This window comes from Megalobrama amblycephala, linkage group LG5 (assembly GCF_018812025.1).
Source record: "Megalobrama amblycephala isolate DHTTF-2021 linkage group LG5, ASM1881202v1, whole genome shotgun sequence".
In the NCBI taxonomy this organism is placed as follows: Eukaryota; Metazoa; Chordata; class Actinopteri; order Cypriniformes; family Xenocyprididae; genus Megalobrama; species Megalobrama amblycephala.
This window is the reverse complement of record NC_063048.1, coordinates 6,096,950-6,111,741: the sequence shown is the minus strand read 5'-3', so window position 1 is coordinate 6,111,741 and position 14,792 is coordinate 6,096,950. Positions and strand designations below refer to the sequence as shown.

At 37.5% G+C, this 14,792-nt stretch overlaps 1 protein-coding gene across 2 annotated transcripts; it reads left to right on the top strand.

Annotated features, from left to right (window-relative positions):
* Positions 1–2,994: 2,994 nt before the first annotated feature.
* Positions 2,995–14,768, top strand: LOC125268355 (uronyl 2-sulfotransferase). 2 transcript variants are annotated; one of them, XM_048190482.1, is made up of 9 exons: positions 2,995–3,601; positions 4,688–4,725; positions 4,883–5,038; positions 6,002–6,081; positions 10,383–10,536; positions 11,268–11,365; positions 11,517–11,674; positions 12,113–12,201; positions 14,138–14,273. In XM_048190482.1, the coding sequence occupies exons 1-8, from the start codon at positions 3,382–3,384 to the stop codon at positions 12,196–12,198; spliced, it is 990 nt and encodes a 329-aa protein (XP_048046439.1). In that variant the 5' UTR covers positions 2,995–3,381; the 3' UTR covers positions 12,199–12,201; positions 14,138–14,273. The 2 variants fall into 2 exon arrangements, with proteins under 2 accessions (XP_048046439.1, XP_048046438.1); XM_048190481.1 differs by lacking the exon at positions 12,113–12,201 and having other exon boundaries at positions 3,013–3,601; positions 14,138–14,768.
* The last annotated feature ends 24 nt before the right edge of the window (positions 14,769–14,792 follow it).

Sequence of the window (14,792 nt, the reverse complement as noted above, 5' to 3'; positions counted from 1 at the left end):
AAAATAAAATATGACGAACAGGTTAAATGTGCAATATGTAATATTTTTGTAGTAAAATATCCAAAAACCACTAGGTCAGTGTTATATATTTTGTTCACTTGAGTACTTAAAATATCCCAAATGTTTCTAACTATTTGTAAATCGTGAGAAAATTGCAATTTTAACCAAGGCTCCGGGACGTGTGAGGAGTCGCCTGTCAATTGCGTCATACCCGCGTTACCCCCGGTTTCCGGTTTTATTTTGTAGAAACCATGGAAACACTAAAGACACTTTAATATATTACACATTTTAATAGGCAATGGAACATCTGTTTTGATATATTTATAGACAGAAAACTAATTGTTGTTATATAGCTCAACACGTTTAGTCTTATTGTTTGAATCAATTTTCTTAAGCGCGGAAAATGTGGTAGATCAAGATTTTATAGAATTACTATACTTTGGTACTTTTGGTACTTTTGGTACTTGGTACTTTTTTGCGAGTACCATGCTTTACCATGCCTCAGAGAAAAACACTATTTTGTGAAGTAGCTGACATAGCAAAATCAGATGCAGCTTTATTTTTAGTAACATTAATACAGAATTTTCTCCATCATACAGTACGTATTTAAATTAATTGCATGCCATTTATCAACACAAGTTAACCAGCATTTAATATGACATTCTAAAATTGATCTGTCTTACTGCAGTGTGTAACAGTGTCTCACAGCAGCCGCTGAGCGAACGCACAGAGTAACGTTATAACATCATTTTCAACACTCTCAAATGTATCTAATAATAAACAGAGCTGCGTTACCTCATATGCATGACCGGAAAAGCGGAAGCGGCGCTGGCGACTGTGGCATAATAAAAGTTCTGCTGCTCTACTCGCTCCTGCTCTGCTTCATACTACAGTAGCGTTAATAATCGCATCCATGAACATGATTTCTTCCTGAGTCCTATCCCTATTCTTTTGCACCGTCCGTTGTGGTGAAGACCACATTTTCCGTGCTCAAACTTGGTGTCATCAAGCTACGCCTTTGTTTTGAATAAGCAAGGCAAGGCAATTTTATTTGTATAGCACATTTCATACACAATGGTAATTCAAAGTGCTTTACATAAAGAATAATAATAAAAATAGAACATAAGGAATAGAAATAACAGTAAAAACAGAGAATTTTGCTATCTGGATGGATGAGCTAGGAAGTCTCAGGGAGCTTTTTTTTGTTGTTGTTGTTGTTGTTGTTGTCCGTCAGATTGGATCTAAACGGTTCTATCCATCAGAGCAGATCTGAATGGATCTTCCTCACACGACAGGACTGCTACCTGTTAAGGCACTTCAAACTGATAAACAAAGTTTCAATCTCCCCTTTTGCCAAGACACCTCAAACTGCACCACACAGCCCTAATCCCCCTTCCGGAGATATCTTATCTATGCAGCGCAGTTCAAGTTTCCCCTTTGGAAATTTCCCCCTTTGGAAAATGTCCTGACTGTAATCCAGAGATATCTTAAGTACTTTACTTTAAAATCAAGTACAGTACAGAACTTTAAAATCAATTCTAAATGCAACTGGAAGCCAGTGCAAGGACCTGTGGACTGGTGTGATGTGTTCTTGTTTTCTGGTTCTGCTCAGAATCCTGGCAGCAGCGTTCTGTACGAGCTGCAGCTGTCTTATGGTCTTTTTGGGAAGGCCAGTGAGGAGCCCATTACAATAATCCACCCTACTGGTGATGAAAGCATGAACAAGTTTCTCTAAGTGTTGTTATGACAACGAGCGGTGCACATATGCATGCGCGTCTATCCCATGGTCTTTCCGCGCTCATGGGCAAAGGAGTCCATAAACTAAAAATCCTCACGAAAACTTCAGTCAAGCCAGCTCGCGCGTCAACCTGAGACATCAGCCTCCTTACCTTAAAGTGTCAAATTTCTCGGTTTCTGAATGGACGGTTTGGCTTGATTGACAAACGCTAACGTTCGGGCATGATTTAGCTATATACCATTGACCTGTCCTAAACGTTAGCACGCTTTGATCGATGGTTTGGAGATCACGCGTTTCTCCGTTCGAGAGCGCATTTCCTGTTCACATCCGCGACAAAACAGTTGATTATTTACGAACGAAAGCTCACAGAAACGTGAAAATGGTCTCATTTGAAAGAAAATATCCTAAGCTAAAAGATGATATAGTGTGACTAATTGAAGCAGCCCTTATCAAAAGTGCGGGGGTCGACTTCTATCTTTTCAAAACTGCGGGGGTCCTGACCCCCCTGTCCCCCGTGCCAACGGCGCCCCTGGTGGCAGCATATATAGGTTGAACAGGAGGGGTGCGAGTATTGAAAACTGAAGGGACTCCGCATGTCTAGCATGAATAGGCCTCTAGCGACCTCTAGCAGACAAAATTATCACATACTGCACCTTTAAGTAAAAATAATGAATAGGCTGTGATCTCATGCATATATTTATCAAAATGCTCTTCTCTAGAATTATTTTTTACAAGTTTATGGTCATTGAATAGCTTTCCTGAGGTAAATGTAACGTTAAATTGACATTGTTTACTAGCTGTTTTCCGCCTGTAAAATAGGCCTACTGATTGAGCGATTACATAAGGTGATAGATTTCAGTAATTTGTACTGTATCTTTCACCTTAGCCTGCGTTTATTCATGTTTATTTCGTGCTATAATAACTAGTAAAGAGGAAGATATGATAGGTTCAGGTGCCGCTTGAACTGAGCGCCAAAAACACATTTGTCTGAATTTCGTGATGCAATCAACAGAATTTAAAAGCTGAGCCATTGTTTCAAATTAAAAGTAGCAAAGCACATTAGATGTCAGGTGCCAAATAACGTTTAGTGAAGTTTTGTTCACGCATAAACTGAAAACAGGCCGATTTCCTATTGAGGTAAACATTGGGATGACCTGTTGAGACTTTAAAGCTAGGAAAATTAATCACTTGTGCAAGGGAAACAAACATATTAAGATATAGCCTATTCAGGCTTACTTGCGATCCTCACACGATCTCTGACTGCAGGAGCCTACGATTAAAGTAGCGCGCATAAACGAGAAAAGTGAAGGCGGAATTTGACAAGGAAATCCTTGCTGTTGAATTTTGATGTAAAATATTTAAATCATGTTCGATCAGACCTTAAAATATTAATCTATGTTAAGCATGAACAATCAACATGGGCTCGGCAAAGTCTCGAATGTAGGTGCGATACCATTGGGCCAGTGGGGTGGGCACCTGCACGCGCCGCCACATCATGATGTCAAGTTTACAGAGAGAAGTCTGACCTGAGCACGTGGAGACACGGCGCTATTCTGCTGCTTTCATACCAAAATGACATCGGTGTGTGTTAATACAGATCAGATGGATTAGTAAAATGCTCTCTGGATTTCCATCATGAGAATATGACGACTTTCCGAAATCCTCCCTCTCATAAACACTTGACCGGTTACATGCGCGTGAGGAGCCGGAGGGAAAACTGGCTCGCGGTGGTTCTGCTCCGAATATCGCGCCGGGATTTGAGCTTCTGTCTTACCGCTCTCCTCATATTCTGTCTGGGGTCCTTGTTGTACCAGTTAAACGGAGGAGCACCGAAAATCCTGCTAGATGTGGGTTATTATCTCGGTAAGACCTGAAATACGCGTTTATCAGAAGGCATGGGGTAAGTTGTCACAGTGGAACAGACTGTCTGATTGGAGAAGACTATAAGAATTATAATAGATTATAAATAATAACACATGAGACAACTTTCTCCAACCTAATATTTACTGAATGAAAGCTACTCTTGTCCTGAGTTTATATATAATTGAATGCATTAATGTATTGTATTAATTTAATGTGTGTTTTTGTTGTTTACTCGTTTATCCAAAGTCTTGAGACTAAATTTGAATATCCTAATTTACTACAGATTTGAAATACTGTCAGTGTTTTAACAAACAAAAGCACTGCTAAAGAAAACAAGCATTTGTGCAATTTTACTTTGGACTCAAACCCTCATAAATACCCAGACAAACTAATTCCAGGGTTTTAAAAACTATGACCCTTTAAAAAAAAAAGAATAGGTTCTTTATAAGATATTATATAATAAGCATTAGGCTGTAACTGTAGATCAGTTGTTGCTTTCACTGAAATATGAATATAAACAGTTTCATGACATTTTTAACTAATTGAATGTGCCTTAATGGTTCATTAAAGTCATAACATGTTACCCAAGCCTGTTACTGTAGTTGTGTTGTCAGGTCAATGGCATCAGTCAAGGTTCATAAAGAGCTGACTGTCAAAGTTTCCTGTCTCCACTACGAGTCCATACGACACCCGTGTTGTTCTTGGCTCAGGAGACCCACAGTGAATTCCACAGGAGACCATGTAAACTGGATGATATGAGGCCTTTCATTGTGCTGGATTCTTCATTCACACCTCCTACAATGGCAGCAGTCACCTAAACTGACAGCTGGATGAAAGGGTGGAATAACCTGATTTCCTAATCAAATATACCCATTTAAAAGATATCAATCTTCAGCACCCAAGCTTTAAAGTCTACAAATATTATACATATTAAACATAAGAAATGTGAGATTATCAGTGATGATTAGTGGCTGGACAGAACATTTGGTATACATTTTGTATCACCTAGCTGCATCTAGTTATTAAGTTCAGTATGCACAGATATATGCACGGACACATTATTGATTATTATTTTAATCTTTTTAGGGAGATTTTCTGGTGGCCATGGATCTTTAGCACCCAGAGTAAGAGCATTGCATATCATATACTATAAGATTTGAGAGCTTGAATCTCATTTGTTACTAATATCTTACACAATTAATGCATGTGAATTTTCATTCCACCATAATGTAAGATTGTTCTGAAGCGGACACTCTTTGAATACGGTTTTCTCTGTCGCAGGCTTTACCTTTCCCAAGTCAGGTTGTGTATAACAGGGTTGGTAAGTGTGGAAGTCGCACTATAGTTTTGTTGCTGCGCATCTTGGCGGACAGACATCAGTTCACCCTCATCTCCTCTGATATTCACAACAAGACCAGACTCACCAAACGTGAACAGGTAAATAAAAACAATGCTGCACCCCTGCTGACGTCACACAGTCTGTACTTAAAGCTGCAGTCCGTAACTTTTTTTGGTTAAAAATTATCCAAAATCTTTGTTTGAGCAAGTACATAACCAGCCCGATAACCAGTCTCCTTACCTTAGCCCGATTCACAACAGTAAGCTTGTAATAATATTTTATAATAAATCAACACTGGTGGATTTCCGCGGGAAATTCGAGCATGCAGCCATTCATCTTTGATAATGATAATATAGAAACAGTCAGACGAGTGCCTCCGAAATGAGGCACTTAGGACTGTGCATGCACATTGGCTTGATCCAGCCTGAAGAATACAGATTTTTGTCATGATTTGAGCGATTAGAAACAAAATTTATGAGACCGTTATTGTCGGATTTCATTGGCGATTTCAAATATGAAATTTAATCGAAAGCTTGGCTTTGGAGAATTTGATGTTTCCCCATTCAAAGAGATAGGAGTTGCACTTGCATGCCCGAGAGGCATTTCAAAGATGGCCGCCGAGTGAAATGACTTGTCTTAAAGGGACTTTAGTGTTACTTACTTGTTCAGATGACATTTTCCAGTGAAAATTCCTACTTTGGTCATACTTCAAGACTACAATCTGTGATTCTGCAGTACAGTATCCACAACGGTAATGTGGCTGACAGCAAACATTAGATTCATCCGTGCTGTGGAGCTGTGCCGATGCGCAACGCACGTAAAGATAATAATTCTGCATATAACTGCAACTGCAGGTTTCAAACAGAGATGGCGACTGAGAGGCAAATCTTACAGACTCTCCCTTGTTGTAAATTAAAAATGTGAACGTTCCATATTTTCTCTGTGTTACATTAGCTGCCATTGAATTATTTCAGCATTATTATTCCAGTATATTTCAGCCATCAGCCACCATTGAACCATCAATGGTTATATTTAGTCATTCTCCTTTTATTCCCATGTAGGAAAATCTAATTAGAAACATCAGCACAACTCCTCAGCCATTTCTTTACACCCGACATGTGCATTTTCTCAATTTTAGCAGGTAAGTTGATGCTTCCTTTTATAAAGTAATGTGCATTCCAGTCATTATTGCAAGATAAATTCTGCCATGGTACAAAACTCATCCGTGAATCCCAATATGCATTGTGGCATGAATAATCTATGCAGATGAATTGTCTGACTATGTTTGTTTAGTCTTACTATTTGTTGCTTTTTTCTGTTGTTTTGTTCTGACTTTAGTTGCTTGTTTTGTGATATAGTTCATAGTTCATAGTTGATCTGTATATTTTTCAGTTTACAGTCACCATTGTAGAGATTCACAAAATGAATTACTTCAAAACTGCGCATTGTTTTTAAAATCGTTTGATTATATGATTGTCACGGTATTGTTGGATTTCAAGCTGTAGTAGCATCACAGATTTATTTCAGACAATACAAATGGCAGGAAGTCCAATTCTTTTCCAACTACTGCAATTGGATCACTGTTCTATGTTCAATACGTTTTATTCATTAGACTTTATGCTTTACAGCAAAATACATCAGATACATATATTTTGCCCCTTTACGAAATCGTCGACAGACAGTTCTCAGCGTGTCGGATATGTCTGAAGGACTGTTCTCAGTTCAGTGTACAGTTGGAATATAATGAGTGCTGAATGAGTTGGCAAATTCCAGCATCATAGGATCATTTTCTCTGGGATATTGGCTCACTTTGAGATGGAGTGACTGTCAGGCATGTCCGAAAGTTGATTGAGTACCTTGTAGATCTGTGCTGATTGGAGCCGTGAACTGTTTCAGAAGGTTTAGTCCAATTTGGTGAATTGGTTCAAAAGATTGATTCGTTCGTAAACTAACACTAACTGAGCTTTATGGGCCGTTTACACAACATCATTTTCAACTTTTTTTTGAGTTTTAGTTGTTCATTTACAATAGCGTTTTAGGGGCCTGAAAATGCAAACTTTTGAAAACGGTGCACGTTTTTAAAAACCGATACAGTTATCATCTCCATGTAAACTACAAAACACGAATTTATGAAAATGGTTAGGTCATGTGTATACGTACATGTTCAGTTTATAGGTGCGTAGTGTTTTTTTTTACAAATTGACATCACCAACAACTGGCCTGGCAGCATAATACAGTGTTTTTAGTTGTTTTCACTGATCCGTGGGAACGGGGATCGTTTGTCAATGTTTTCGTCTGTACATGAAAAATGTTAAGGAAAAACTTTTCCATGTTTAGTGCATCTTTGTTGTGTAAATGAATGTAACCTAAGACTCAGTTAATCAGGTCATTACATGATGATTACATTATCAATACGTAACCATCAATACCTGATCATATTTTCTCTTTATTTTTCTTGCCATAACAAATGTTTGTTATAAACACACAGTTGCAGCAGGCAGATAAAAACCAATGTAAAAACATCAAGGGTCAAGAGCCCAAATAAAGCACATACTAATCACCATAATGGTTACTTTAAATGAAAAATAAAACCTACATTTCTGTTAATTCGTCTTTTGTACACCTACGTCAGAAATAAAGCCACACTGGTTTGTAACAAGTCAAGATGGTAATGCTGTTTTGGAGTTGTTTAATCATCTTCTGTTGAGATCTGAGAGATTTAATGTCTTTTTTTATGCAGTTGATTTCATCTAAGGCTGTAGTCAATTGTAGTTCTTGTGTTTCTGCTCATCTCTTCTCTTTTTCTGTTCTTGTTGTTTCTCTTTCCATCAGTGAATATGCTTGTTAACAGCAGGTGTTCATCACTAATGTTCAATCATCACTTGATATGTGGCTCTTGCATGGTCTTTGGTCTTGGAGGTCTGGTCTTGACTACATCTTTGCAACTAACTAGGCAATGGATGTGTATCCAGCATGCTTTGCAGGGGACTGCATTAGGAAGATTTAGGGATGAAGTGTTATTTTATGCATTTTTCAGTAAAGGGAAAGAGATGTTAGTGTTTAATGTTATTTCAGTTGTGGAGGACACTATCATGTTAATGTTTAATGTTTTTGAATTTTGAGTGCCCATCTCCATAACATTTTAGTGATTATAAAGTGAGTGCTCTCTGCACGCTTTCTGCCATGCCAAATCCCACATACAGTATGCTTGCTTCACTGTTAAAATTAACAGTGGTTTGTGAACGTAGACACTTTAAAGGGTTAGTTACATTTACATTTACATTTACATTTATTCATTTGGCAGACGCTTTTATCCAAAGCGACTTACAAGTGAGGAATACAACAAGCGAGTCGTCATGACGAGGCAAATAGACAAGAAGTGCTCATAATACAAGTTATAGGCAGTGCTCAGATTATCCTAAGATACAATAGAGAGGGATTAGAGGAAGTGAAAGGATAGGAGTAAGAAGTTTTTTATTTTTATTTTTATTTATTTTTTTTATTTTTTTTAAGATGAGGTTAAGTGCTCACGAAAGAGATGGGTTCACCCATAAATTAAATTTCTGTCATTAATTACTCACCCTCATGTGGTTCCACACCCATAAGACATTCGTTCATCTTCGGAACACAAAGTAATATATTTTGATGATATCCAAGAGATTTTTTTGTCCTCCATTGAAAGCAACGAAATTACCACATTCAATGTCCAGAAAAGTAGTAAAAACTTTGTTAAAATAGTTAACGTGAATACAGTGTTCAACCTCATGATATGAAGCGACGAGAATACTTTTTGTGCGCAAAAACAAAAATAACTTTATTCAACAATTTTTCCCCTTCCCTGTCAGTCTGTTACGCAGTTGGCGCAGTGTAGCAGAATGACAGGGGAAAGACGAATTTGTTGAATAAAGTCGTTATTTTTGTTTCGTTTTTGCACACAAAAAGTATTCTCTTCGCTTCATAATATTAAGGTTGAACCACTGTACTCACGTTGACAATTTTAACTATGTTTTTACTACTTTTCTGGACATTGAATGTGGTATAATGAAGGATAAAAAAAACTTGGATTTCATCAAAATATCTTAATTTGTGTTCTGAAGATGAATGAAGGTCTTACGGGTGTGAAACGACATGAGGGTGAGTAATTAATGACAGAAATTTCCTTTTTGGGTGAACTAACCCTTTAATGATCAAATAACACCGCTCTACAGTTTTTCAGAAGTCATCTGCTTCAGAGATAAAATGTGCTATTTATTATGTATTTTGCTGTGCTGCATTCAAATATGACAATTAAAATGACTGATTGGCTACTGTTTCCAAGATTTAATTTTTTTTTACATATACTGTGTAGATAGTACCTGTCACCTGTCCTGTTTATATAACACTTAACAAAGCAGCAAAAGGGTTATATAAATTTATTATGAAACAAAAGGCAAAAAACTATTATGTACATAGTTTAGTCCTATTCAGCGCCTACTCTGCACTTCTTGGTTTGTCTCTTGTTTTCATTAAATGGAGCATCTCCTGCAGGACCATTCCAAAGTCAGGGGTCATATATACTGACCCAAAACATATCTTGAAAACTAGAGCCAATCAACAATTTTAAGCATCATTTTCATTCTCTGTGACCCAGAATTAGTAAAGTTTGACTACATTTTTTTCAGAAGACCAGTGTAATTTATCGGAAGCGTTTATGCTGGGATGTGTAGGTTGTGCGGTAATGCGTAAATTGAAACTATTACAAGGATATTTGAGTTTTTAAAGGGGAAGCGCATCTCCATATATAGCCTTACCCTGGAGTTGGTTCACCCTCTGCCTATGGTATGTTGTAATGCTAAATATAATGGCAGAATTGTGTGATTTACGACCCGATGTGAGATCCACCAATCAAAGAGGTTCCTGAAGTCTCAATCGTTTTTTGATAGAATAAAGCTAATGGAGAATATCTCACGTTTTTCCATGAGTGCTCGGGCCGGGGTTCAGCACCTTAGGAGGACGATAGCGAATATTAGGATATACAGTATCTGACTATTCCAGAGAGCCATAAAGGCTTGATCACACTAAGAAGGAAAACTATAGCGATAACTTTATTAGCATCCACCCCAACGCACGATAACATCGTTTATGATGAGCAAATGCTGCAGTGGTCGAGTGCTGCTTTAAGTGCTCAAGCTCTTTAAAGCAGGATGGATTCTGATTGGATGTCAGTGTTCATCATTCATCAGCTGGAAAAAAAAAACATTCTGAAAGTGATTCCAACGATATCGTTCCTCTGCGTCATTAACGTTGTAGTTGTGATGTGGACTCTGCTATTTGTTTAAATTTAGAATGATTTGTAAAATTATATCTTTATCGTTATGCTTATAGTCCTTGGTATGAATGGGCCTTAATAAACAGATAAAATAATGTATATTTTAATATGATTCCTCTCTCTACTGTAATCAGGTTCAGAACGAACGAGCCAGTGCACATCAACATCATCAGAGATCCGATCAACCGATTCTTATCCAATTATTTCTTCCGGCGGTTCGGCGACTGGAGAGGGGAAGAGAATCACATCGTCCGAACCCCTGGGATGAAAGACGAAGAAAGATACTTGGTAAGAGCTTTAAAAACAAATGTACACTGTACAAACACACATTAATGAGAGCTGAGTGAATGAACATTGAGTGAACTATTACGGCTCTGAGCTGGCATAAATAAGGTCTGTACAGCTCTGTGTGATACACATGAATGCCTCCTTCACAACTCAGCGGGCAGCATTTATTAACATGGTTTACTCAGTCTATATTTAGCGTGAGACTGACTGTGCTGCTGGTCTTCCTGTCACTCATTAGTGTGACGTGGTAATCATTTACAGGCAATGTATGTACATACAGTATGACATCACCGGAAACACAAACAGCAACTACACTTTAACGGTTTCTCTAAAGATACTAATGCAGTCATATTCATTCCATGCAATGTGCTTGGGTATGCATGATTGCTGTTTAAATACTAATTTTCATTTGTTAATTTTCTGCAACTTTCCTTGAAATGTTGTGGATTTGTTTGCATAGTAGCAGGAAATAGCCAGTCGTGGGTCTTTGGTTGGAGACCTATATGAATGACCCCATAGTTCAGACCCCTTGTGGGTGAATATATAAACAAACGACTGTTCTCAGAGCTTCAGTTCCAGTTCAACTACAAAATCAGTTTAACAGCACTGACGTAACTAACTGAAATGTTAATGCTGGCTCTTTGACAAATTGCTTTTGTTGTTCTTTTGTAAGTTGCTTTGAATTAAAGTGTCTGTTAAATGCAAAATGTAAATGTTCTTCTTGACCAAAGGACATCAACACATGCATCTTGGAAAGCTACCCAGAATGCTCCAATCCCCGGCTTTTCTACATTATCCCATATTTCTGTGGGCAACATCCTCAGTGCAGGTGACATTTATATTTGGACGTTACTGCTACTGTACATCTTATGTGATTCATTTTTAATGGTTCCAGGTTTTGTTTTAATCAGCTGAATTAATAGATGCCCAAGAGTGATCACTGGAACTGATCTAAAGTGCAATAATCTGTAATGACCTAGAGAGCCGGGTTTGTGGGCGCTGGAAATGGCCAAGCAGAACGTTCTAGATCATTATCTGCTGGTAGGGGTGTTGGAGGAACTTGAGGATGTGTTGCTTCTGCTGGAGAGACTGCTTCCACATTTCTTCTCTGATGTCTTGAACATCTACAAAAGTCCAGGTGAGAATAATTTAACTAATATATATATATATATGTGTATGTGTGTGTGTGTGTGTGTTAGTTAAGACCAGACCTCCAATACCAAGGCTGTGTTTAAGTCCAATTTTTTTATGCCCTTCCCTCCATCTCATTCATTTGAATGTATGTCATTGCTTACATTGCACGAGTGCCCACTACTAGCAGAACCCTTACAATGTTTAAAGTGGTGGTTCATTGTAATTTCGCTTTTTTAACTTTAGTTAGTGTCTAATGTTGCTGCTTGAGCATAAACAGTATCTGCAAAGTTACAGCGCTGAAAGTTCAATGCAAACGGAGATATTGTCTTTTAAAGTTATGGCAGTTTAATGCCTACAATTATGACCGGTTTGGACTACAATGAGCTTCTTCCCGGGTTGGTGACATCATAAACCCTGCAATTAACATAAACCCTGCCCACAGGAACATGCAACAAAGTGTCCGAGGCCGTGTCGCACGGCATTATGGAAGCGGAAGAGTTGTATACACCGGACAATGCGACGCTTTAAAAGGTAATAGAACCCATTATAATCAGTGATATTGTCTACACTGGATGCGGCACTGAAGACAGCTTCCAGAATCTACATGAGTTTAATGCTGGATTTGCACAAAGGCTTTTACTGAAAGATGGAGCAGTTCCCACTTTAAAAGCAGAAGCTGCTGTTTATCGGCCCCAAATTGTAAGTATGCTTTATTGTTTGTACATGTCTTTTAAATGTATAGTTCTGTTGCTATTTTTTGGTTGCATCAAGAACATGAACAAAGACCAACTCATTTTTGCTTCACTAGCCAGTTAGCTAAATTCTATTGCATACTTCTCCAACAAAATGCCAACCAACACCAAAAAACTTCTATGTTAATAGACAAACAGTTGTTTATGCTATAAATTAAATGATACCTTTACAAAAATGCTACTACTCAGTCATGTATTCGGCTACAGTAAAGCTTTAAACAGGATAAAACCGTATATTGAAAGCTAACATAAACAGCAGTGACCTTTACAAGTGACAGCATATCTAAACACTTTGACACAAATACAAACAGAAATACTTACCATTCAGAAATGTCCTTTATTATGTGGTTAAATGTCAAAATAACTCCAATATAATTAAGCACGATCTGCTGTGACATCACTATCTTGTTGCATTGTGGTCTAGTATACATATTGAGTAGACTCGCTCCCTTGGTCAAAATCAAGGGGTTGAGGGTCTGTCCAAATAAACTTCCTTCGCCCACTCGGGTGTATGTCTAAAAGTGGAGTTAAATGCAGCCCAAGATCATTCAAGAGCTACACAGCAAAATCAAGTGTTGGAGTTAATGAGATAATTAAGTGATTTATCAAGTGATGAGTGAACATTAGTGATGAACACCTGCTGTTAACAAGCAAATTCACTGATGGAAAGAGAAACAACAAGAACAGAAAAAGAGAATAGATGAGCAGAAACACAAGAACTACAAATGAAAATAAAGACGTTAAATCTCACAGATCTCAACAGAGGATAATTCAACAACTCCAAAAACAGCGTTACAAGCTTTACTCATTACAAACCAGTATGACTTTTTTTCTGTCATGTGTGTTACAAAAGATCTTATTGAAAATTAACAGAGGTTTAGATGTTTTGTTTCATTTAATGTCAAAGCTTTTTAATCCCCTACATCCCAATGCATAATCGCCACTCCTCTGAAGCTGGTCTTTTACCTTTTAACTGTTCCTCAAACTCGTTTGAGATCTATGGGTGATAGGGCTTTCTCTTCATTTGCTCCAAAACTATGGACCGCTGCCCTCGGAGATTAGGCAAGCGGAATCTCTTAGTGTTTTTTAAATCTTCCCTTAAAACTTACTTTTTTAGGATATTTTATTACATTCTAATTATCTTATTCTTTATCTTACTCTTCACTTTTATGAATGCTTTCTTTTATATTTTATTTTTCTTTTGTTTTATCTTATTTTTGTAAAGCACTTTGAGATGTAACTTTTAAAGGTGCTATAGAAGATAAAGTTTATTATTATTAAAGTCCCCATTATGGTGATTAGTGTTTGCTTTAGATTACAGAGGCTTCCATTTTTATTACAGATATTCTGCGCCAATTTTCCAGGAAATGACAATTATCTTCTCTTGAACACATGAGATGGAAATGGCTTTTTTGCAAATGTTTTATGTGATTTTCCACATAAGTTAAAAGGTTCTTGAATGGTTTTGGTCTTGGAGATCTGGTCTTTTTGCACTGCTGAAATGTGTGTGTGTGTGTGTGTGTGTGTGTGTGTGTGTGTGTGTGTGTGTGTGTGTGTGTGTGTGTGTGTGTGTGTGTGTGTGTGTATACATATTTATTTTAAGTTAGAAAACTGCATGTATAATCAATGTACAGTATATTTTTTATTAAGATTTGTTCAAATAATTTATGTGGCTTTGTGGCCACTAAATCTGCATCTTTCTCTACTCGGTTTAGAATACAGGAAGTCGGGGAACATGACGGGCACCGTCCACAAACAGACTCCTAATCTAGAGGCCCTGCAGGTGCTTTATCAGCGCATGGAGTATGAGTACAAATTCTACAACTTTGTCAAAGCTCAATTCCACCTCACCAAGAGGAAGATCGGTCTGAGGACAGGTCCACAACCCTCCAGATATTATTCTAGTGTGCTTCAGAGGAAGGACCTACAGGAGGAGCTGGAGGAAGAGGAAACAGAAGAATCACTCGACTCGACCGAACAGACCTGAGAGAAGCTCTGAGACTGGGATATACTATAATCTAAAATAATCAATCATTCAGGTGGTCCTACTGAACCATAGAACTGGATAAAGCTTGAAAAATCATGATTTCTTATGTTTATCTGTAAAAACAAAAAAAACAACTAAATGTTGTCATCAGCATTATTAGACTTTAGAATATTTAACAAATTTTAAAAATTTGCTTCTTTTTTTATAATGATTCTTTGAACAATTTTTAAACATATTAGTCACACTGCAACTGTAGTAGCCTTAATAAAATGAGTGAATTCAGAAATCATTTGATATGCATGAAGAGTACTTTTGTTTTGTGGGAAATAAAACTTGACAGCATTAATGTTAAGGTCAAATATACAACAAATAAGTCAGTCTGA